Consider the following 26,157-nt stretch of genomic DNA (forward strand, 5'->3'; position numbering starts at 1 on the left):
TCTGAGACCTGCAAGGGTGAGAATGTCACATTTCTTGAGATGGACATATATGGAAGGTTGTGTTCTGAGTCCATCATGGGATTGTCATGTAAGTCTAAGTGTGCAAGGCACATGATGCCCAAATGCCACTCTGCATGGCAATGGGGGTTATGAACTTGGTGAGTTACACTTGTTGGTTGGCGGAGAACATTTGAAAAAGTTTGGTGCTGATAAAGTACAGAATAGCCATATGTTTGAAGGCACGATTGTCTCTCTCTTACTCTTAGGTAGTCCTTCAGAGTCGAGGATGACTTGCTTCCACACTAAAACTGAGTTTTCAGCTGCCTGAGGAGTCTAATGCTCGACCTACAGTCTCTGTCGCAGGTGGGGCAGACAGTGGTTGGAGGAGTGAATGGGTGGGAAGACAGTAGTTGAAACACATTCCTTTCAATGTCATTGCTCGATCTCAGCCTGTTCTCGGCAATGAAACCTGAGGTGTTCATCTCCTTCCCAGATGCTTTTCGTCCAACTCGGGTGATCTTGGGCTAGGGATTCCCAGCTGTCGGTGGGGATGTTGCACTTTTTCAAGGAGGCTTTGAGAGAGTCTTTGAAGCGTTTCCTCTGCCCTTCTGGGGCTCACTTGCTATGTCGAAGCCCCAAGTAGAGTGTTTGTTCCAGGAGTTTCATGTCAGGCATGAAGACAATGTGGCCCGCCCAGCAGAGTTGATCAAGTGTGGTCAATGCTTTGAGGCTGGGGCGTTGGCTTGAGCGAGAACACTGATGTTAGTGCGTCTATCCTGCGAAAGGATTTGCTGAACCTTATGGAGGCAGCACTTCTCCAGGATTTTGAGGTACCTGCCCTACATAGTCCATGTCCCTGAGCCATCTGGAAGGATGGGAATTACTATTGCTCACTAGACCATGAGCTTGGTGCTGAGTCTGAGGTCCTGGTCTTCAAACACTCTAATCCTCAGGGACCGAAGGCTGTGCTGGCACACTGAAGGTGGTGTTAACCTTGTCAGCAATCTGTGCCCTTTTTGACAGTAGGCTTCGAAGGTATGAAAAGTGGTCCATGTTGTCCAAGGCCTCGTCATGGATTTTGATAACTGGGGAGCAGTGCTGAGGGCAGGTTGGTAGAGGATCTTTGTCTTATGGATTGTTATTTTAAGGTCCATGCTCTCTTTATCTTTCTGATAAAAAAATAGGTTAAAGAAATATAGGGAACAGGCAGGGAGGTGGATTTGAGACCAGGAAGAGATCAGCCATGATCTGATTGAATGCCGGAACAGGCTTGAAGGGCTGAATTGTCTACTTCGGCTCTTAATTCCTCTGTACACCTCGGTGAAGGTGATGCCAATGAATTGAAGCTCAGCTTCAGAGTGTGCACAGATGCAAGCAGACAGACGCAAGCAGTGTCTGCATACCGTAGGATGGGATTACCTTGGTAAGGCATGATTGTAGCATGGCACCATCATCATTACAATTTCCTTCTTTAATTTCAGGAGAAAAGGGCATACAATGCCAAGAAGAGAAACAGGCCTGGAGATAGTGCGCCAATCCTGGCCATATTAACTCCCATTAAGTAGGTGCTGCAGTTGGCTGCCAATGATTGGATCAGAGCCATCAGTCAAGGCAGGTCAAGAGGAAGACCCCAAGGTGGGGAGATTTCAAGGCACATTTTTCTAATTCTACCAAACATTGATTCAGAGGGTTGGGGAGGGGAGGGTGCATAGGGGGGAAGCGGTCAGTAACAAAGCATTCATGGTTTGGGACTTTGAAGGCTTACATGCTTTGGGGAGGAAAGTGTGCCTCTGTGTTGAATGGTGTAAGGTTCAAACACCGAGTCGCATCTCCCAATGGTTTCAGTGTTTGCAATGAGGAAGTGTGAATCAGTTCACTCACCTCGAAGGTTGTGCCTCAAATACTAACTCTCCTTCCTTTTGTTTCCTACACAGGGGCAACATTGACAGCTGCTGGTGCTAGCTCCGAGGAGCTGGCGTTATCCTCTGAGGAGGAAGAGGATGCCTCAGAGGGTGCAGCACAACATCCTTGCTCCACGCCCAGCACCAATGCAAATACCCGCACCTCAGTGAAAAAGGAAAACCCACACTGGTGAAAGCACACAACAATAAACATTCACACGTGTAGCTGCCGGAGACTGAGATGGAGCAGGCATCTGGCAGTTGGAAGAGTACTGGAGGTGACATACATGCTGAGCCCCAGTCTGATGACGAACCTCTGGTGTTATCCATCAGGTGGAAGATTCTGGACATGCAGCGCAAGATAGGTGGTGATGTGGCAGAGATACCAGCAACGTGGCACTGACATAGAACATACAGTGCCGAAGGAGGCCATTCGGCCCATCGAGTCTGCACCGACCCACTTAAGCCCTCATTTCCACCCTATCCCCGTAACCCAATAACCCCTCCTCACCTTTTTTTTGGGTCGCTAAGGGCAATTTATCATGACCAATCCACCTAACCTGCATGTCTTTGGATTGTGGGAGGAAACCGGAGCACCCGGAGGAAACCCACGCAGTCATGGGGAGAACGTGCGGACTCCGCACAGACAGTGACCCAGCAGGGAATCGAACCTGGGATCCTGGCGCTGTGAAGCCATAGTGCTAACCACTGTGCTACCGTGCTGCCCATTGACCTTGGGGGAGTCCATCCAGACCATGAATGCAGTGTTTACCCACTCAACAACATATCTTCATGAAGGGGAAATCATGCCTGACAAATTTGTTACAATTCTTTGGGCAGGATAGATAAAGGGAAACCAGTAGACGCAATATACTTGGATTTCCAAAGAGCGTTCAATAAGGCATAAAAGGTTACTCAATAAGAATTGTGGTTCCCACTGGTCATGCGTTATAACGTTATCTTGTTATAACGTTTTATATATCTTGTTATAACGTTGGAATGTTTTATTGCAGTCAATTGGGCTGCTAGCTAGCTTTAACACCTTTAATTATCAATTTCCAAATGGCAGAAAGGCTGTTGATTTCAGAGCATGTCCACCAAAACTATTATTGTGGACCGCCATGATAACATCGAGTTCACAACCTGATGCCATCACCCCGCATATTACATTTCTGCAGAATAACGGCAGTCCTTCTTTTGCAAATTAAAGGGCAAGGGCGAGAGGGCGGGCTGGCGCTGCCAAATTTTAGCAACTATTACTGGGCGGCTAATATAGCCATGATCAGGAAGTGAGTGGTGGGGGAGGGGTGGGCATGGGTGCGTATGGAGGCGGCTTCATGTAAGGGCATTGGGGGCGTTGGTAACTGCGCCTCTGCCATTCCCGCCCGCATGGTACTCCATCAGTCCAGTGGTTGTGGCAGCCCTGAGAATTTGGGGCCAGTGGAGGTGGCATGTGGGAGCAGTGGTCTGGGCCCCAATCTGTGATAATCACCACTATGACCTGGGGAGTGTGGATGGGGGGTTCCGGTTATGGCGGAGAGCGGAGGTTGAGAGGATGGGGGATATGTTCATAGAGGGAAGCTTTCAGAGTATGAGGACGCTGGAGGAGCTGGGAGGTGAGATAGAGGATGGTCTATGGGCAGACGCATTGAGTAGAGTCAACGCGTCCACAACATATGCCAGATTCAGCCTGATACAATTTAAGGTTGTTCACGGGGCTCACATGACAGTGGCCCGGATGAGCAGATCCTTTGGGGTTGAGGACAGGTGCGCAAAATGTGCGGGAGGACCAGCGAACCATGTCCACTTGTTTTGGGCATGTCCAAAGCTTAGGGGATTTTGGCAGGGGTTAGCGGACGTCATATCCATGGTGTTAAAAACAAGAGGTGGCGATTTTCGGGGTGTCAGAAGACCCGGGAATCCAGGAGGATAAAGAGGCAGACTTCCTGGCCTTTGCTTCCCTGGTAGCCCGGAGACGGATACTATTAGCATGGAGGGACTCAAAGCCTCCAAAGTCGGAGACCTAGTTATCGGACATGGCTAGCATTCTCTGTTTGTAGAAAATCAAGTTCGCCTTGAGAGGGTCACTGTTAGGGTTCACCCGGAGATGGCAACCTTTCGTCGACTTCTTTGTGGGAAATTAATCGTCAGCAGATTGGGGGGGGGGGGGGGGAAAGAGAGTAGTTTAGATTAGAGTAGGGGGTCAATAAGGGTGGGACCTGTACGAGAGGTAAATGGCTTTTGAACTATGTTTATAGTTTCATGTATATTGTTTTTGTTGTTGTTACTATACCAAAAATACCTCAATAAAATGTTTATTTTTTAAAAAGGGCAAGGGCGGCACAGTGGCACAGTGGTTAACACTGCTGCCTCACAGCGCCAGGGACCTTGGTTCAATTCAGGCCTTGGGTGACTGTCTTCGTGGAGTTTGCAGTTTCTCCCCGTGTCTGCGTGGGTTTCCACCGGGTGCTCCGGGTTACTCCCACAGTCCAAAGATGTGCAGGTTAGGTGGACTGGCCAATTTAAATTGCCCCTTAGGGTGGGGTCGCAGGAATAGGGTGTGGAATTGGGCCTGGGTAGAGTGGTCTTTCAAAGGGTCGGTGCAGAATCAATGGGCCCTCTGCACTGTAGGGATTCTATGTAGGGATTTTATGACAAATTCAGCCTCATTACTCAGCAGTATCTATAATTATGGTAGAAAATTATTCACCAATAAGAATATTTTCTTTATTCACTGTGCAGTTGAAAAAATCATTTACAAAATGTTATGATGGTACTGATGGGAAGAAACGGTATTAAAAGAGTACTGCCATCTGGAACATTTAGCCTGTGGGCCAACAGGTCTTGCACATTCCTCATACATGTATCAATACATATCAGAAGGCTACCATGATTTTAAAAATCTGTACTTTTTTCACTTTATCCACTTCAGGCATTGGGTTTAAACCCCCCAAATCCAAATACTGCACATCATCCTCACTCAAATATACTTGTTGCTTACACTTTTTTCAACCAAATGTACCACTTCACATTTACAAATACTGAAATCCATTTGTCACTTATTTGTTGTCTCCTTATTACTGACGATGTTTCCCAATCTCATTTTGTCTACAAATTTGGGCACTACTCCCTATACAGATTTCTATCCAAATAACTAACACCCACTATGAACAAAATCGGTCCAAGAACCTATAGTTGACATTTTCAATCTCTCTGTAAAATTACCCTTACCTTCTACTCTCCTTTACTTCCTTTCTTAACAATTGTGAAATCCAACTTACTAACCTTCCCTCAATTCCATTCTATTATCCCCTCCAATTTTCTTCTGCCTGATGCCTTGCCAAGGTTTTCTGAAGGTTCATGTCCATCACATCCAAGGCCCTGCGTACCAAATCTGTTACTTCCTTAAAGAATAAATATCAGAATAAATAATCCAACTTCATATATGCTAGAGTGAAGGCTGTGTATTTGACTATGAGCGAGATTTTCCCACCGTTTTCCACATGCCGCCGATCCCTTTGCACTGGGAGCATGGCGGAAAAGGTACAAAACAGGCTTCGTGCCCACGCGCGAGTCACCTGACCTGGCTGGGAATGGTCCAGGTAATAATATGTAAATGAGCCATTAACCAGCCAACATTATCGAAGGAGTTAATTTTTCTTGATCGAGAAAATCCAAGTCTCTTACTGAGGGATACTACTGAGGTCCAGTATATGCTTAAAAACAACTTTAGCAGGACATATAAAGAACTCAATCCCATTGAGGACAAAGGTTGGGGAAGAGTGCTGAAATTGTGGCACAATATGATGGTAGTTTGGTAATGAGACTGCAAAATAAAACCATGCACATTGCATGTACAGGAAAATAGATACTTCAACAAAAAATGTAAAATTACTTTAAGGTCTGCAGGTTTCTGTGGACCATGTCTATGCAAATGACCATTCTCACCACTAAATCATAGATTTCAATTTTGTTCCTATACTCAGATAAAGTAATGTGTTATATTGTGGCAAAACTTCACATGTTGCCATTTGTGATGTTAATGTAGTTTATTGTTAGTGCAATATATGCACAGAAAATGCCTGCAGTGTTTGTTTTGATTAAATAACCTAACGTCATGATGGCTACATGCTTGTACTTTCAATGTAAGTTTTAACTTTTAGAACTAAAAGTTCTCCTTTTGTACATTAAAACACATGCAAAAGCCTTACTGTAATCATCACAAGACGTTTGCACCACTTTTCTTTCTTTTCTTTAGGAGTATAAAGTTTAACCGCAGTATTTTAAGCTGTGCTTCTTTTCTGATCTACAGCTGTATGACATGCTATAAATATTATATCACATGCTATAAAGGTTGTCAGTTGTATATGCCTTTTTGACAGCATAAAATGAACCATGCATATTTGCCACTGAATAATTCCTTCAGGTCACACCTATCATTTAAATGATTAATAGTTGGTATATGAGCTGGAAGTTAAGAAACATCAAACAATAAGGAACACCAGTGATATCTTTACACATTTTCCCAGCAGATAACTGAAAGACATTTATCAGGTAACTGCGCTCATCTCTTAGCAACAAGTACAACTAACCTGTATCTTTGGTAATCACTTTCATCATTGTCCAAGCTAACAAGTTCATTGGGGCAGGCTTCATTTCCTAGGAGGCTGAGGTACTTGAGCCAAGGCACCACTTCAGCTAAATGATCCAACAGGCTGTCTAATTCAGTTATGTGTCAGAGGTCATGGTTAAGGATTCAATCACATTAATGAAAAAGCATTTATAAGGAACCAGTCATAGGTAAAACAAAATCATATACATCAGAAGCTGACAATCAAATTTACTGCAGCACTCAAGACTTGTCAAAGTTATTGTTTAAGGGGCAATTCACGGCTAACACATGTCAGAATTTTGGCATATATTGAAAGACTGTGCCTCTTTTTAGTTCACTTTCTTTCAAAGGTTCAGTGTGAAACATTTAAAACATTGACAAAATGATGGATGTTGTGTGGCTAAATGGTAAGCAATTGTTGAAACTGAAACTTTTCCAACAAGGAAACAAACAGTTACTTCACACTACATCCATCACAAATACATTCAGTCCATTGTAAAATGAGTCTACAGTGGCAAACAATAACAGCCTTATTTCCCCACAAGAATATAAATAGTGTGCTGATACTTCTGTACAGTCAGAATTATACCTCCAGTAAATTCTGAAAATCAATGTTGCTGAACTTTCATTGACTCTGAAGGGCTCTGTTAATTTAAAATACAGCAAAAATTGCCGTTCTGTGGGGGTATTTTAGGGATTGTACAAATATCATACCATGAAGAGTATTTATTTCAATACTTTAGTGAAGAAAGATCCATGAAAAACAAGAGTCATGTCTGGCGGATTTACAAATGTAGTCATGAATATTTCCTAAATATTCAATTTTCTCTCTTCCTCTTCCTTTTAGAGTTGTTTCATGGATATTTCACATAGCATTTATCCCAATATAATTAAAATGTATACTGCAATGAACATCACATTAGTGCCAATTTCTTGCCTTCTATGGGCCTGATTTTATCTTATTCATTATTATTCCAGCAGAGGGCCCCCTTCCATCCAAGACAAAGTCCTACATTCCTTTTAAAATAACCTTTTTTTTCCATTAATGCCTACAAAACAATTCCAAACTGTGATGATTGGAGTTTGTGAATTAACATGCTGTTAATTAATTTCTGGTATGCCTATCAATGAAGAGAACACAATATGCACATGAATAAAATTTCAACTAATTTCCTCTAAATTAGATGTTACATAATTTACAATGTCATTGTGCAAAGGATATTTGGTTCTTGTTGATTGTCAGAGTATTGAGGTGTGGTAACCTAGGCAACTTCAGGTCATTTCTGAGAAGATTGTTGTCTAGGATTAGTTCTTCCAGGCAGATGAATTCTTCCAGTCCTTCCAATGACCTGCAACAATAAGGGAACAGGAAAAATGATATGCTACTAAATCAGGAAGGCCATTATCCACGGAAATAAATATTTCAACCTACCCTTTCATGAGCTGGAGAGTTTTGGTTTTAGCCTGACAAGCGAGTGAATGACAAGAATTAGTATCAGAGAAGAGAACTGGCAGAGGCTCACATTTTTCACACTCTGGCAGGATGAAGGATGGGGGTCACTTAGTGAGTAGCCAGGATCTAAAACAAAAGGCTTCAGATATGCGGCCTACAGGATGAATTTGTCAATGTCTTGTGCCTTGAGGCACCCAGCCTACCCTGACCCAAACCTTCATTCCCAAGATAAATAACACTGTCATAGTTCACCTTCATTCCCCGGACACAAATTTAAGTTGTCATCCATCATTCAGTCCAAATATCTTTCCTGTGCGGCTAATGAATCTAGCTTTACCATCATTCTCAAATCTGACCACTGTGCAATCTTAAGAGATGAAGAAATAAAATTAAAGGTGATATTTATTAGATGAGGCTTCTGTTACCAACGAGGAACACAATAAACCTCCCTCTTCACCTTCCTGCACCTGGAACGCCTGTTTGGGGAACTCATTGGTTTATAGCAACAAATAACCTGTGTTCTAGTATATGTAAACATAAAAGCACTTTTTTTTCACCGTTAATGCTATGTAAATAGAATATTCTTACCATGAGAATCAGCAAATGGGTTGGAACTGGCAAATGGAAAAAAAACACATCTAAATGCTTCAGGGGAAGAATAAAACGAAATGACAGAGCATGAAGTGGGACAAAGGCTCTGAAACACTAGAGGGAGTTGCCTATTGAAAAGGCCAGGCTCAATATTAAAGCTTGCTTTAGCATCAGGAACAGACTGAGAAGATTCTGTCCAAATCCCCTTACACCTGTCTGATTTTGATCATTTTGCCACGTAATGTTATTAACCGCTCAGTTTAAAGGAGCTGCATCACACAAGGGGTTTCTTATTAATTGTTGTTTTCATGTCACCAGCTCAATATGCATGTTGTGATTTAATCAGCTAAATTCACGACTGTAAGCCATGGGGAGTGGGGCGGGGTAAAGGAAGAAAAAGGGAATCATGGGTGTTGACAGTTTCCTACAGAAATCTGCATTTTATTTAAATGTCTTCTCTTCCTTGATATTTTCACATTTTCCCACCACATACTTGAAACAAAATGAATTGTAATGACTGATGGTTGTTTTTGTGCATATTTTGTTGGGAAAGCAGATGAGCAATGTTATTTGCCCACTGTCTTTCTATTCACACAGCTCTAATGACCTGAAAGCTACCCATTATCTCACCCACAGGTACCATCTCCTTTATCTCACTGCAGGGCTTACACCATCCTCCCAAAGGAATCCCAGCATAGCCATGAGATTTACATTGCAATTTCCAAAGTCACATCAAGATGACAAAACATCAAAATGCATTTCATACTGAACGATTCACATGGAAAGAACTTTAAGTTTCCACTGTAATTAACCCTATCCTCGTTAAGATAATTATGATCAAGCTCCCTGTCATACCTAATATCCCAGAATCATTGCCTATGGCTCACACTTCACCCTCATTATCTTACAAAAATGTTGCATACAACAGGCAGTGGCAAATGCCCTCCCTGCTGAGCACCAAGGAGACTTTCTTTTAAAGGGAGGGGGCGATGTGTTATAAGGATAGGTCTACAACAGCAGTGTGAAAAGGCAATGTTTAGATTCAAACAAAGCAGCACAGGCTGGGGAGTGACAGGCAAATTGACATGCTGTTCAGAGGGCAAATGATAAATGTTTGATGAATTGGCAAATGCTGAAGGAGTGATGGGCTTCATATGTGCATAATGGACTAGCTGCCTTTCAGTTCTGATTGCCTGCCAAGATAAGAGACCATAATGAATGGGCGAACAGAGCCCTGCCATAAAAAAGTAGGATTCAACTGGTTTTAATAAACTTAATAAAAGTGCAGAAGCAAGAGACGGCAGTTGAAATGAGATGTGAGAAAAGAGTGAGATTAGATCTATTTTTAAAACCTTGACGGTAAAGTTGCAGGAATAAAAACAAAGTTCTGTCACAGGGGCTGTGAGACAGAGTGCCTCCGGTGCGCTGGGTGAATTATAGACTGCCTCTCAAGATTCACAGCTCTTCATGGTAGGAGGTTAATATTCTCACATGTCATTAGGTCTGCTGGCTCCACTGATGGCTCATTGAATCAGGCAGCAAATTATTTCCTCATGCTGGAAAGGACACCACACTTCAAAGGGAAGGAGCCAGGGTCAGACTGGCTCTGCAGTTTGATTAATGACTCAGGATCAGCAGAGGTTGCCTGTAGGTATGAATGTGACTGAGGCTTTTGACAACACATGACTTTAGAGCACGGCTTGACCCAGGCTCTTACTAACTTTGTTTCTAACATTGCTTTTGACTGACCTGATGGGGACTGTCAGTTAAGTTTATGACCCTTTACACAGTGCTATCAGAGATGGGGAGTCGTTGTCTGCCGAGGTTGATTGCTATTTTTTTGAAAATGCAACTCTACTGAACAAGAGATTGTTGTAGTCACTCTACTCTGTCCTGATTGCCGATATATTCCATTTCATGAATTACCAGTATTTGTTTTAGTACATTGTATGGGACTGATTCCCAGGATGGAGCTAAGTAACTACAGGTAGTTTGTTTGAATATAGAAGCAATAAACTGAACTATCACTAAGCAACTGTCACTTCTATTCCTCTGATCAATTGTATATGATGGATGTCATTAACGCAACTATGTCAATTGCCTCTATTAAGCCACTCCCTACATCAGACCACATCAAAGCACTTCAACTGTCTCACCACCACCGCCGCCCCCCCCCCCCCCCCCCTCACCCCCCATCCCTTCATGGATAAGCATTTTAAAGCAACAAAGAAACATTTCAGAAGTTAGACTTAAAAGTACAAACAAAGGCTAAATGGTCTTTCATGTCATTACGTGCAATTTCAAGTCTTTTCACCCAAGGCGAGAAACAATCTCAATATTTGAACATGAAGTTGAAATAAAAATGGCTGATTATATAATTGTGACTAGACCTAGGGCTTCAACAATAAAGAAGGGATTAAAGTCCCTACCACCTGTGTTGTCATTCTCATGGGGCCCATTACCACCACCCTATTCATTTTTCTAGCCAACAGATTAAAATGCAAGTGCCACAATCTTTGATCTTTCATTCAGCGATGTAAATCCATTGAAGCCTCCAACATTTTCTGCTGTGGTAATTAGTACTCATTAAAAGCCTGTGCAGTATTTTTCCCCAAAGAAATTGCTTTTACAAGTGCCTTCTATCTTTGAAATATACGCATCACTCACTTTCTTTTTAGCTAATTCATATAGATCAAGTAGATTAGTGACTCCATTATGTCAAACACAAGGGAAAACAACAGGTTTTTATAATCTATCTGACCAGAGGATGGTACAGGGTTCTGATCAGGATTTAGATACATCATTTCATCCATCTGTATGAACAGACCATTCATTTAGACATTTAAAGAATCTGGAATGAATTTCCATAGATCTCAGAGAATTTTCTTTATGAACTCATAGATTTGTACCCATTGCCATTTGTAAAAAATACATTTAAAATTGGCTGCATATTTTAAATTATTCAGTTGACGTCTTACTCATGAGTATTCCAGCACTAGTGTTAACAATAAATTCTTTCACATTTAACAAGAGTTCTATGAGGTACTGTATAAATAATAAGTGTATGACGGTTAGTATTTATTGGTGTTTACTGCATTGCTTTCCTTTTACTTTCTGAGGAATATCAAAGACAATGATTGGAAGTGTAGGTCTAGTGACGTCACTGAATTTATGAAAATGGTAAATCAAGTGAAGCACATACAAAAATTGCAACAAACTCCAACTATGTATTTAAAATTTCAAATATCAATAAGAGATAGAGCAAAATAAAATAAAAGAGCAATACAAAAACAGTTTCACAAAGTTCGACCGAAGCAGCACCAACTAGTTTTTCCATAGTTTGACATATTGGCCGGAATTCTCCGTCCATTCACGCTGGTAGGATTCTCCGATCCTGTTGCAATGAATGGAGTTTTGGCTGAGTGCCAAACTCTCAGTCCTTGTTGGCAGCAGTGACGGGCTGAACTCAGATCGGAGAATCCTGGCCGTTAGAAAATATGAAGTAATTCGGACTATAGAAGTCTAAGGATGCAGTCAGTATGTATTCCAAAATATGCAGTCAGTATGTAGTCCAAAATATTTTGCACAATAGGTTATAAACTACAGTAAACACAATTTTGCTCAGGGCGGCACAGTGGTGCAGTGGTTAACACTGCTGCCTCACGGCACCAAGGGCCCGGGTTTGATATCGGCCCCAAGGACTCGGGTACGATCCCGGCTCCGGGTCACTGTCCATGTGCAGTTTGCACATGCTCCCCGTGTCTGCATGGGTATCACCCCACAACCCAAAAAGATGTGCAAGGTAGGTGAATTAGCCATGCTAAATTGCCCCTTAAGTGAAAAAAATAATTGGGTACTCCAATTTAAAAAAACACAATTTTGCTATATTGAGTTGGATAGTGCACCTGGTGGGAATGCAACGGCACTGTCTATTGACCTTGAAGAAAGCTGCCCTCAAAAGATGGAGCAATCTCTGTGGCATAAATTTCCACTTTACTGAAGGCAGTTCAAATCAGGCACCAAGTCAAGAGGATCAATGTCAGACAAGAATTGAAGAGCATAAGTTGGGAACATAGGCTGTCAGGGAAGGACACAAGTGAAATGTGGAACTTGTTCTAGGAACAGATACTACGTGTCCTTGATATGTATGTCCCTGTCAGGCAGGGAAGAGATGGTCAAGTGAGGGAACCATGGTTGACAAGAGAGGTTGAATGTCTTGTGAAGAGGAAGGAGGCGCATGTAAGGCTGAGGAAAAAAGGTTCAGACAGGGCGATGGAGGGATACAAGATAGCCAGGAGGGAACTGAAGAAAGGGATAGGAGAGCTAAGAGAGGGCATGAACAATCTTTGGCAGGTAGTATCAAAGAAAACCTCAAGGCCTTTTACACTTATGTGAGAAATATGAGAATGACTAGCACGACGGTAGGTCCAATCAAGGACAGTAGCGGGAAATTGTGTATTGAGTCTGAAGAGATAGGAGAGGTCGTGAACGAGTACTTTTCTTCTGTATTTACAAATGAGAGGGGCCATATTATTGGAGAGGACAGTGTGAAACAGACTGGTAAGCTGGAGGAAATACTTGTTAGGAAGGAAGATGTGTTGGGCATTTTGAAAAGCTTGAGGATAGACAAGTCGCCTGGGCCTGACGGGATATATCCAAGGATTCTATGGGAAGCAAGAGATGAAATTGCAGAGCCGTTGGCAATGATCTTTTCGTCCTCACTGTCAACAGGGGTGGTACCAGGGGATTGGAGAGTGGCGAATGTTGTGCCCCTGTTCACAAAAGGGAATAGGGATAGCCCTGGGAATTACAGGCCAGTTAGTCTTACTTCAGTGGGAGGCAAAGTAATGGAAAGGGTACTGAGGGTAGGATTTCTGTGCATCGGGAAAGACACTGCGTGATTAGGGATAGTCAGCACGGATTTGTGAGGGGTAGGTCTTGCCTTACAAGTCTTATTGAATTATTTGAGGAGGTGACCAAGCATGTGGATGAAGGTAAAGCAGTGGATGTAGTGTACATGGATTTTAGTAAAGCATTTGGTAAGGTTCCCCATGGTAGGCTTATGCAGAAAGTAAGGAGGCATGGGATAGTGGGAAATTTGGCCAGTTGGATAACAAACTGGCTAACCAATAGAAGTCAGAGAGTGGTGGTGGATGGCAAATATTCAGCCTGGATCCCAGTTACCAGTGGTGTACCACAGGTATCAGTTCTGGCTCCTCTGCTGTTTGTGATTTTCATTAATGACTTGGATGAGGGAGTTGAAGGGTGGGTCAGTAAATTTGCAGACGATACGGAGATTAGTGGAGTTGTGGATAGTGAGGAGGGCTGTTGTCAGCTGCAAAGAGACATAGATAGGATGCAGAGCTGGGCTGAGAAGTGGCAGATGCAGTTTAACCCTGAAAAGTGTGAGGTTGTCCATTTTGGAAGGACAAATATGAATGCGGAATACAGGGTTAACGGTAGGGTTCTTGGCAATGTGGAGGAGCAGAGAGCTCTTGATGTCTATGTTCATACATCTTTGAAAGTTGCCACTCAAGTGGATAGAGCTGTGAAGAAGGGCTATGGTGTGCTAGCGTTCATTAACAGAGGGATTGAATTTAAGAGCCGTGAAGTGATGATGCAGCTGTACAAAACCTTGGTAAGGCCACATTTGGAGTACTGTGTACAGTTCTGGTTGTCTCATTTTAGGAAGGATGTGGAAGCTTTGGAAAAGGTGCAAAGGAGATTTACAGGATGTTGCCTGGAATGGAGAGTAGGTCTTACGAGGAAAGGTTGAGGGTGCTAGGCCTTTTCTCATTAGAACGGAGAAGGATGAGGGGCAACTTGATAGAGGTTTATAAGATGATCAGCGGAATAGATAGACAGTCAGAGACTTTTTCCTCGGGTGGAACAAACCATTACAAGGGGACATGAATTTAAGGTGAATGGTGGAAGATATAGGGGGGATGTCAGAGGTAGGTTCTTTACCCAGAGAGTAGTGGGGGCATGGAATGCACTGCCTGTGGAAGTAGTTGAGTCGGAAACATTAGGGACCTTCAAGCAGCTATTGGATAGGTACATGGATTACTGTAGAATGATATAGTGTAGATTAATTTGTTCTTAAGGGCAGCACGGTAGCATTGTGGGTAGCACAATTGCTTCACAGCTCCAGGGTCCCAGGTTCGATTCCGGCTTGGGTCACTGTCTGTGCAGAGTCTGCACATCCTCCCAGTGTCTGCGTGGGTTTCCTCCGGGTGCTCCGGTTTCCTCCCACAGTCCAAAGATGTGCAGGTTAGCTGGATTGACCATGATAAATTGCCCTTAGTGTTGGGTGGGGTTACTGGGTTATGGGGATAGGGTGGGGATCGGGTGGCGGTGTTGGCCTTGGGTAGGGTGCTCTTTCCAAGAGCCGGTGCAAACCCGATGGGCCGAATGGCCTCCTTCTGCACTGTAAATTCTATGATAATCTATGATTAATCTAGGACAAAGGTTTAGCAAAGGTTCGGCACAACATCGTGGGAAGAAGGGCCTGTTCTGTGCTGTATTTTTCTATGTTCTATGTTCTATCTCCAGGAGTCTGGCAACAGTGATGTCAGCAATAAATATGTAATCACACTGCAGGATTCTCATGAACAGAAAACGTATTGTTTCACTTTTAATTTAAATTTTCTGACAGTGAAATAAATGATTGCGATTGAAGCTAAAATTATCAAAAAAATTGATCACAATGGAGAAATCCGACATTCCAGAAATATAAAGTTAGATTTTCAGGACCAATGAGGATGTTTAGCAGTAATTATGAAGTTAGCACACTGTTGAAAACCCAGTTACACTTCATTCCGCAAGGTGCAGATTTTTCACTGTTTTTTACATTGAGACTTACAGTGTAAGAGTGGACATCATCATGAATTTATAACATTTCTCAATTGACTGCAGACTGGGGCTGCCTCAACAGCATATGCTCTGCCGAGTTGCCGAGAATAATGACAGTAACTTCTCGATTTATGCATTATTCTCCTTGGACTCCTGAAGTTGCTGCACTTTGCAGTGGCTTATGAGAGCACAGAGTTATATCATCATCATCACCACAAAATGTGTTTATTTTTAGCTTCTCTTAAACAATGGAAAATAATATTTATTATTTTAACAATTATGGGACTTTCTTGTATCATTAGCATCCAAAGCAATATCATTAACATAGAGTGGTTGGGAGGATTTAAACTAAAATGGTAGGGGGTTGGAAACCCAAGCAATGAGTCAGAGGGGGAAACACAGGCAGGAACAAAAGACAAAAAGGGGATCAAGAAAATAAATCAAGGTCCAGAATCAAACAGGGCAATAGTGAAAAATAATGGAAGTGGGACAAGGAATGTTAAAAAGACAAGTCTTAAGGCTTTAAGCCTTAATGCGTGGAGCATTTGTAATAAAGTGGGTGAACTAGATGTAAACGGGTATGATATAGTTGGGATTACGGAGGCATGACTGTAGGGTGATCAGGGATGGGAATTGAACATCCAGAGCTATTCAGTATTTAGGGAGGACAGACAAAAAGGAAAAGACGGTGAAGTTGCATTGCTGGTTAAAGCGGAAATTAACTCAATAGTGAGGAAGGATATTAGCTCTGGCGATGTGGAAACTGTATGGGTAGTACTGAGAAAGATCAAGGGGCAAAAGAAGTTAGTGTGGATTGTATATAGACCGCCAACCTGAAATGGTGATGTTGAAAATGGCACTAAATAGGAAATTAGAGACGCATATGATAAAGGAGCATCTGTAATTATGGATGCCTTTAATCTGTTTATAGATTGGGCAAATCAAATTAATAACAGTACCATAGAGGACAAATTCCTGGAATCTATACCGATGGTTTTCTGGACCAATATGTTGAGGAACTAACTAGAGAACAATAAATCCTTGACTATGTATTGTGTAATGAGAGAAGAATAATTGGTAATCTAGTTGTGCGAGGTCCCTTGGGGATGAGTGACCATAATATGATAGAATTCATCATCAAGCTGAAGAGTGATGTAATTGATTCGGAGACTAGGGTCCTGAATCTAAATAAAGGAAACTACAATGGTACGAGCCTTGAGCTGGCTATGATGGTTTGGGGAATGTTACTTAAAGGGGTGACAGTGGATAGGCAATGGCAAACATTCAAAGAGCACATAAGTGAACTGCAACAATTGTTCATTCCTGTCTGCTGCAAAAAGAAAACGGGAAACATAGCCAACCACGGCTTACAAGAGAAATTAAAGACAGTATTAGATCCAAGGAAGAGGCATACAAATTGGCCAGAAGAAATAGCAGACCTGCGGATTGGGAACAGTTTAGATTTTAGCAAATGAGGATAAAGGGATTGATTAAGAAGGAGAAAATAGAGTACAAGAGTAAGCTTGCGGGGAACATAAAAACTGACTGTAAAAGCTTCTTTAGGTATGTGAAGAGAAAAAGGTTGGTGAAGACAATTGCCTTGTGGTCAGAAAATGGGGAATTTATGATGGGGAACAAATAAATAGCTGACCAACTAAATATATGCTTTGTGATTCTGTCTTCACAAAGGAGGACACAAATAACATACTAGAGATATTGTGAAACACAGAGTTTTGTGAGAAGGAGAACTGAAGGAAATCAATATTAATAGGGAAATGGTGTTGGGGAAATTGATTTGGTGATATGAAGGATTGAAGGCCAATAAATCTCCAGTGCCTGATAATCTAACTCCCAGAGTGCTTAAGGAAGTGGCTCTAGACATAGTGGATGCATTGTTGGTCACCTTCCACGATTCTATAGACTCTGGAACAGTTCCTACAGAGTTGAGGGCAGCTAATATAACCCCACTGTTTAAAAAGGAATGTTAGAATCCATCATAAAAGATTTAACAGGAGAGCATTTGGAAAATAGTGGACAGAGTCCGCATGGATTTACAAAAGGGAAATCATGCTCGACAAATCTATCGGAGTTCTTCGAGGATGTAACTAGTAGAGTTGATAAGGGGCAGCCAGTGAATGTGGTTGATATGGACTTTTAAAAGGCTTGCAACAAAGTCCCACATAAAATTCTGACAGGACTAGACAGGCTAGATGCAGGAAGGATGTTCCCAATGTTTTGGGGGTGGGGGCAGAACCAGTGATCACACTCTGAGCATACAGGGTAAACCATTTAGGACTGAGATGAGGAGAAATTTCTTCACCCAGAGAGTGGTGAGCCTGTGGCATTTGCTACCACAGAAAGCAGTTGAGGCCAAAACATTCTATGTTTTCCAGAAGTTAGATATAGCACTTGGAGCTAAAGGAATCAAAGCAGGAACAGGTTATTGAGTTGGATGGTCAGCCATGATCATAATCAATGGTGAAGCAGGCTCGAAGGGCCGAATGGCCTTATCCTGCTCCTATTTTCTATGTCTCTGACATGCATCCAAATAAATGAAGTAAATAAATTAGCTGAAAATATGATGGCATATTTCAACCTTGTATCCACTGAGAATCTGAATGAGATATATCAGAACGATTCCACAATCAATCACTCGTCTATGCTGAGTTATCTAATCTCAGTTGATATTAAAGGCCTGACTTGGCCAAACAGGGTTTGTTAAAGGCAGACAGCTGGTAGCCAACTTGAGAAGACTACTCAATGTGATCATGATGTCCCCAGAGGGCAGAGAGGTAGAGGCAGTGGTGGCAATGGATGCCGAGAAGGCCTTTGACCGGGTGGAGTGAGACTATTTGTGGGAGGTACTCGCACGGTTTGGGTTCGGGGAGGGCTTTGTTGACTGGGTTAGACTATTGTACCAGGCCCCAAAAGCTAGCGTGAGCTTGAATAGGACAACATCAGAGTACTTTAGACTACACCTGGGGACCAGACAGGGATGTCCACTCTCCCCGTTGCTGTTTGCACTGGCCATAGAACCTCTGGCGATTGCCCTGAGAGCTGCGAGGGGGTGGAAGGGAATGATTAGGGGAGGGGTGGAACACGGGGTATCGCTGTACGTGGATGACCTGCTCCTGTACGTATCGGACCCGCTGGCTGGGATGGACAGTATACTAGGAATATTGAGAGAATTTGGCAGGTTTTCAGGGTACAAACTGAACATGACTAAGAGTGAGATGTTTGTAGTGCAGGCAAGGGGCCAGGAGAACAGGTTGAAGGGATGGTCGAAGAAAGTTTCCGATATTTAGGGATACAGGTAGTGCGAGACTGGGGCAGGCTGCAAATTTGACTAGAGTGGTGGTGCAAATGAAGAGTGAGTTTAGGAGATGGGATGCACTCCCGCTATCACTTGCGGGGAGAGTGCAGACAGTAAAGATGACAATCGTCCCAAGATTCCTGTTTACCTTTCAGTGCCTCCCGATTTTCATCCCGTGGTCCTTCTTTAAAAGGGTCAACAAGATTATTATGGGCTTTGTCTGGGCGGGGAAGTCCCCACGTGTGAAGAAAGCGATGCTTGAGAGGAACCATAGCGAGGGGGGGGCTGGCGCTGCCGAACCTCAGCAACTACTACTGGGTGGCCAACATAGTCATGGTAAGGAGTTGGATGGTGGGTACAGGGTCTATTTGGGGGCGAGTGGAGGCGGCTTCGTGCAGGAGCACCAGTTTGGCAGCCCTAGTCAAGGCCCCCCTACCGCTCCCGCCGGCCAGGTACTCCACCAGCCCGGTAGTGGTGGCACCCCTGCGGATCTGGGGCCAGTGGAGGAGGCATGTAGGGCAGGTGGGAGCATCGGTCTGGTCTCCAATATGTGACAACCACCGATTCGCCCCTGGGAGTATGGACAGTGGATCCCGAGCGTGGCGGCGGGCGGGGGTGGGAAGGATGGGCGATATGTTCTTGGGGGGGGGAGCTTCTCGAGCATGAAGGCCTTGGAGGAGAAATTCAGACTAGTAAGAGGGAATGACTTTCGGTACTTGCAGGTGCGTGAGTTCATACGCAGACAGGTCCCATCCTTCCCACGCCTCCCACCAAATGCGATCAGGACAGAGTAGTCTCTAAGGGAGAGGTAGGAGAGGGAAAAGTCTTGGAGATTTACCGAGAACTTATGAAAGGGGAGAAGTACCAGACAGAGGAACTGAAGCTCAAGTGGGAGGAGGAACTCGGCGAGGAGATGGAGGAGGGGGTATGGGCAGAAGCCCTGAGTCGGGTAAATTCAACTACAACATGTGCTAGGCTCAGCCTGATTCACTTCAAGGTCGTCCACCGGGCCCACATGACGGTGGCCCGGATGAGTAAATGTTTTGGGGTGGAGGACAAGTGCGCTAGGTGTGCGGGAGGGCCAGCGAATCACGTCCACATGTTCTGGGCATGCCCAAAACTTAGGAGATACTGGGAGGGATTTGTGGACGTTATGTCCCAGGTACTGAAAACTAGGGTGGTAAGGAGTCCAGTGGTGGCAATTTTTGGGGTCTCGGAAGACCCGGGGGTCCGGGAGGAGAGGGAGGCCGACGTCTTGGCCTTTGCTTCCCTGATAGCCCGTCGACGTATATTGCTGGCATGGAGGGACTCAAAGCCCCCGAAGACCGAAGCATGGCTCTCGGACATGTCAAGCTTTTTGGGGCTGGAAAAAATTAAGTTCGCCATGAGAGGATCTGTTTTAGGGTTCGTCCGAAGGTGGCAACCATTCATCGACTTCTTCGCGGGGAATTAAACGTCAGCATGGGGGTGGGGTTGATTAGAGTAGAATAGGAGGGATAAATAGGTGGGTACTGTTGACGAGAGAGGATTGGTCTTTTGCACTATGTTTCTGTTTTGGGTTGATATTTGCACATTATTGTATACTGTAACTGTTTACAAAGCTAAAAATACCTTAATAAAATTGTTTATTAAAAAAAAAAGGCCTGACTTGGTACTTGGTCTTGGCGTCCCTAGGGTAGAGAGAAGCAAACCTTTCAGATCTCGTCTTTCTGATCACAATCCAGTGACCCCTGCCGAATGTGACGTCTACACTTTGGTTAAGGACAACCATTTGCCCCAGTGATCAAATAACAAGCTGCCACTGTCAGATCTCTAATCTCCATTTGGGAAGAAGTGGGAGTGCAACTAGTAAGCTTGGGGAAGGGGAGGAGAGGGAAGGAAATTCAGTGAGATTAGAGGGAATTGATTTAAAGTAAATAATAAAGATCAATCCAATTAGTATATAAATAGGGATTTGTTCATTTATGGCAACAAAGTCCTGAGTGTTCTTTCACTGTGGCAGTTTACTGTGAATGATGTTTTCCTTTGACCTCCATGTAACTAAAATTTATTCCACAATATTCAAGAATTCAACCCTACATTTGGCAAAAACAAAAAACAAGACTGTCACAATGCTGAAGCTGTAGCTTATATCAACAATGTCAAAACTTTCAGAGGGAAATCATTTTTAAAAATAGTCCAGTCAAAAACAGAGGGGATACATATTGCCTGTACTAAAGTTGAAGAAAATATTCCATGTGCTTCATGCACAGCTATAGTAAATAGCATTTTCAAATACAACTGCCAAAACAGATAGGCATTTGAACTTGGATTGAATTATCTTTCGGAAGGAGTCAAAAAGGTGTAACTTTTAAAGTGTGAATGAGGTCAAGAGTTTAGTTTCTCCCCAGTAGTTTTCTAGAAATAAATATTTAACAAGACATTAACAAGTAATTGAGAACCTTATTAACAAAACAATTCACCACTTTTTACCGTATGATAATATTGCTGAAACGTAACTACTCAGACTTAGCAATTTAAAACTGTTCACATGAAAAGGTTGTGTGCCCTTGGATTGACTAAATGTTGGTTATCAGTAGTTGGAAAGCAAATCTCACAAGACCCTGCAAGTCTAATCCTTTTACAGTCAAGCAGTCAAATTGCTGTCAACATCATTAAGTGTTATTCTCCAGTAAATCCATTCAATTAAAAGTTTTCTTTATTGCATAATCATCCAAAACTTTTAATATTGCCAGATCAAAGATCTGTTTTGGAATTTGTGCTCCAAAGTGGCTTTCTGATTTTACCTGTAAAAAAAGACATACCTATCTGTAAAATTAGTTTTGCTGTTAAACCGATGTAGTGCAGCACTTTACAATGCTCCTCCTTTATCAACTGTTCTACCAAGTACACATTCAGGTATCATTAGCAAAAATCCTTATTGTCCATATTAGGGATGAAGGTGGGTTTGCGGGTGGGGGTGGAGGAGCGATCAGTTGTTTGAGTGTACAAGCGACAAGCTTAAGTTTGTTTTCATAACAGGCCCATCAGGCTGAAACAGCAATACTGTGTTCTACCCAGGCCTGCACATATCAAAAGCACAATGTGACCAAAATTATTAAAAATAAACACAAGGGCAGATGTTTGACACTGGCATTTACTTCAATAACACAAAATGTAGCCTATTTTGCCAGTATTTTCTTCAAAACTTCACAAACAACAAAGAAAAGTACAGCACAGGAACAGGCCCTTCATCCCTCCAGGCCCGTGCCAACCATGCTGCCCGACTAAACTACAATCTTCTACACTTCCTGGGTCCATATCCCTCTATTCCCATCCTATTCATGTATTTGTCAAGATGCCCCTTAAATGTTACTATCGTCCCTGCTTCCACCACCTCCTCCGGTAGCGAGTTCCAGCCACCCACTACCCTCTTGTGTAAAAAAACTTGCTTCATACATCTCCTCTAAACCTTGCCCCTCACACCTTAAACCTATGCTGCCTAGTAATTGACCCCTCTACCCTGGGGAAAAGCCTCTGAGTATCCACTCTGTCTGTGCCCGTTATAATTTTGTAGACCTCTATCAGGTCGCCCCTCAACCTCCGTCGTTCCAGTGAGAACAAACCATGTTTATTTAACCGCTCCTCATTGCTACTGTCCTCCAAACCAGGCAACATTCTGGTAAATCTCTTCTGCACCCTCTCTAAAGCCTCCACATCCTTCTGGTAGTGTGGCGACCAGAATTGAACACTATACTTCAAGTGTGGCCTAACTAAGGTTCTATACAGCTGCAACATGACTTGCCAATTCCTATACTCAATGCCCCGGCCAATGAAGGCAAGCATGCCGTATGCCTTCTTGACTACCTTCTCCACTACCTTCTCCACCTGTGTTGCCCCTTTCAGTGACCTGTGGACCTGTACACCTAGATCTCTCTGACTTTCAATACTCTTGAGGGTTCTACCATTCACTGTCTATTCCCTACCTGCATTAGACCTTCCAAAATGCATTACCTCACATTTGTCCGGATTAAACTCCATCTGCCATCTCTCCGCCCAAGTCTCCAAACGATCAAAATCCTGCTGTATCCTCTGACAGTCCTCATCGCTATCCGCAATTCCACCAACCTTTGTGACGTCTGCAAACTTACTAATCAGACCAGTTACATTTTCCTCCAAATCATTTATATATACTACGAACAGCAAAGGTCCCAGCACTGATCCCTGCAGAACACCACTAGTCACAGCCCTCCAATTAGAAAAGCACCCTTCCATTGCTACTCTCTGCCTTCTATGACCTAGCCAGTTCTGTATCCACCTTGCCAGCTCACCCCTGATCTCGTGTGACTTCACCTTTTGTACCAGTCTACCATGAGGGACCTTGTCGAAGGCCTTACTGAAGTCCATATAGACAACATCCACTGCCCTACCTGCATCAATCATCTTTGTGACCTCTTTGAAAAACTCTATCAAGTTAGTGAGACACGACCTCCCCTTCAGAAAACCATGCTGCCTCTCACTAACATGTCCATTTGCTTCCAAATGGGAGTAGATCCTGTCTCGAAGAATTCTCTCCAGTAATTTCCCTACCACTGACGTAAGGCTCACCGTGAGAGAGGAAGGAAATACAAAGCCAGTCCCATTAAAGGCGGTAATCACTGCTTTACTCAGGTAATTCAAATGAGCTTCAAATATTTAAAGTACAAAGTACATAATTGAAAGACTTCATTATAATACTGCATCACAAAATAGCCCTGACTTCTTAAAAAAGGAAAAAAAATGAATTTTGTATTACAATAATATAAGTATAATATGGATGGAAGGTTTCTCTGAAACACTAAGGTTTATCAGGTTAATACCGTCCAAAAATTTACATTAACCTAATTTTCACATGGTGTCACTTGCCACCATCAGCACTAAAGTGTGTAATGATCCAAAATAGAATGAATTAAGCTTTTAGAATAACTTCAGAAGCATCAATTTTGGACATGCGTTTTTATGACGTACTATTATTTGTAATTTAAGTTGTGATTTATAAAAAGCTTATGCTTGAACATTAAGAAGTGTTTTGGAATATTTTTAACCAATTAACATTGTTATAACATTATTTAAATGGCTTTGCAAACTCATTTCATAGTAAATTAGTTTGGAAATTGCTCTAATTGTTACGCTAGAAGATGTCTTCTACATCTTTTCTGGAAAAGATCTTTTGTCTAGTGCCATTATGTTACAACTGGGCTGAGATTCCTGCCTACCAGGGACACTTAAACTGTGTAGCAGGAGCCACACTGAGGATTAACCAGAGCTGTTTCTCAGGCTTTAAGAACTACAGTAAATCTTCAAACAATTTATCCAAACAAAACCCAATGTGTGGAAAAAGACACTGGAAACAGATGAATAAGCAACATCAATTACCAGGGTTTGACCTTCATGCCCCGCACCATGGCACAGATTTCACACCAAATCGGAGCAGATTGAAGTTGACATGCACGTAGCGAAAACACTGGCCCTCACAAGGTTTTACTCTACAATCACACAGCCAGGGAAGGGGCCTGTGAACAGGCTGGTGAATAAGAAATCACGCATAATGTGCCTGGGTTTATTTTAAAGTGAACAAAATGGCTCAATTTGAGCACTTAGTCTGTAGAAATTGACCAGTCTGAGATACAAGAGGAACATCCATAAGGACAGCAGAAACTGCCTGAAGATAGCTATGCTGGAAATAAATACAATGGCTGCCTTCCAATGAGTTCTACATTATTTTAACCCCTCCCCCAACATCTCTTGTTTACATCACTGGCATAATATAACAATAGTAGTGAGGACCCTGTCAACATTATGTGCACAACAACATTGCATATTTAATTAGAGAAATCTTCAGTGACAGGAAATTTGGTTTGAATAAGCCAGCATTTTATGTAAATACTTATTGCTATTTGATTGTAAATTGAATCAAACCTGGAATTAAATTCTCAATCTCAGTGACAAAGTCTTGTGTAAAGTTGTAACTTCCTGCCACCAAGGACTCATTTTAGGGCAAGGGGGAAAAAACATCAAAAGGAATTCCCACCAGGAGAACACCTTTACCTACATATCCCAAATAATATCTATCAATGATATCGCTGCATTTCGCATATTACCAAGGAGACCATGACTCGTGTCAGAGCTGATGTAAATTTCTTTTTAGTGTTACAAGAATCACTACATTTTATGTTGCAGTCCATAGCTGATGTAATGAGTTGATTTCATAAAAGCTATTTTAAACCTACACTGACCATCAAGCTTCACAACCATCAATGTATTTAAGATGGAGGGAACTACTTTTTTGTGTCACATTTGCACGACAATATAACTTTTATTGAATTACTGCTTCAAGAAAGGGGCGACAAAAGAACCATTATATACTTTCAGATGATATTTCCCCAAATGTTAATCATGGAGGTTACAATACTTCTTCCATCTTTTCTCACCCAGTCTTTACAGCATACTCATGTCCACAGCAGTGGGAATAAAAGAAAAGGGGAATATTTATACAACACCTTTCACAACCACACATGTCCCACAGTCATCCTTGTAGGAAAATGTGGAAATCAATTCGTTCACAGTAAGGTCCCACAAACCACGATGGAATAAAGGCTGTTATTCTCTGTTCCGTGGTTAAAATGCTCTGGCCAGCAGAGGATTGGGGCTGGCCTATACTGGCTAGGAGAGGCATCCAGGTGAGAGCACATACCTTGGCCATGCAAATTTATGCATGGCAGAGAACATGCTGGTTTCCATCCAAATGTTGGTATCAGGCCACCATTTTGAGCAGGCAGCCTAATCGTAGCATCCAGTGGTAGGCCCTCCTCCCCCCAACAATGCAAACCTTGACCGCCTTGGTTGACAAGGAGGACACCCCCTACCCCTTATCATGAAGGGGTATTCAACCCCGCCCCCAAGAAGGGAAAATGCGTGAGGGGACCCGACCTCCCTTCACCCTACGTCCCATCCTTATCAGCCGCCCCCCTTCAGGCCCCGCCCCCTACTATTGCCAATGGTGAACTGCCATCTGGCACCATGGCACCTACACCCTTGCAGTGACACTCTAGCCTGGTGCAGTGGACTCTGAGGGGTGTCAAGGGGTCAGTCCATAGCTAACATGGTGCAGAGTCGGAGGGGGGGTCAAGGGTCCTGGGGGCTGGATGGGCTGGGACTGTGGGTGAGAGCTTGACCCCAGACCCTCCACCGGGATGGGGGTCCCATATCTAGGGGGTCCTTCCATCCCTGGGCAACCTGAAGATCAGCCTTGACATGGTGATCTTTGGCAGCCGTTTGCTCAACAGCATCCTCCTGGTCAGACTTTTCAAACTCTGATTTGGCCTCCTCACCTTAAACTGCTCTGCCTAATAACTGACAAGCAGTTCAGTGACGAATCAATGCAGGAACACTTTCCCACTCCTAACATATGCTCCGT

The 26,157-nt window shown here is 43.1% G+C and overlaps 1 protein-coding gene across 1 annotated transcript in view; it reads right to left on the reverse strand.

The window, feature by feature from the left end:
- Positions 1-26,157, reverse strand: part of lrmda (leucine rich melanocyte differentiation associated) — a 1,395,917-nt gene that overhangs the window by 430,700 nt on the left and 939,060 nt on the right. Inside the window, exons 3-4 of the mRNA XM_072491626.1 lie at positions 7,731-7,862; positions 6,494-6,628 (exon numbers count right to left, since the gene is read on the reverse strand). Of these exons, the coding sequence (XP_072347727.1) occupies positions 6,494-6,628; positions 7,731-7,862 (267 nt within the window). The remainder of the gene's footprint in view (positions 1-6,493; positions 6,629-7,730; positions 7,863-26,157) is intronic.

Source organism: Scyliorhinus torazame, chromosome 28 (genome assembly GCF_047496885.1).
Source record: "Scyliorhinus torazame isolate Kashiwa2021f chromosome 28, sScyTor2.1, whole genome shotgun sequence".
Taxonomy (NCBI): domain Eukaryota; kingdom Metazoa; phylum Chordata; class Chondrichthyes; order Carcharhiniformes; family Scyliorhinidae; genus Scyliorhinus; species Scyliorhinus torazame.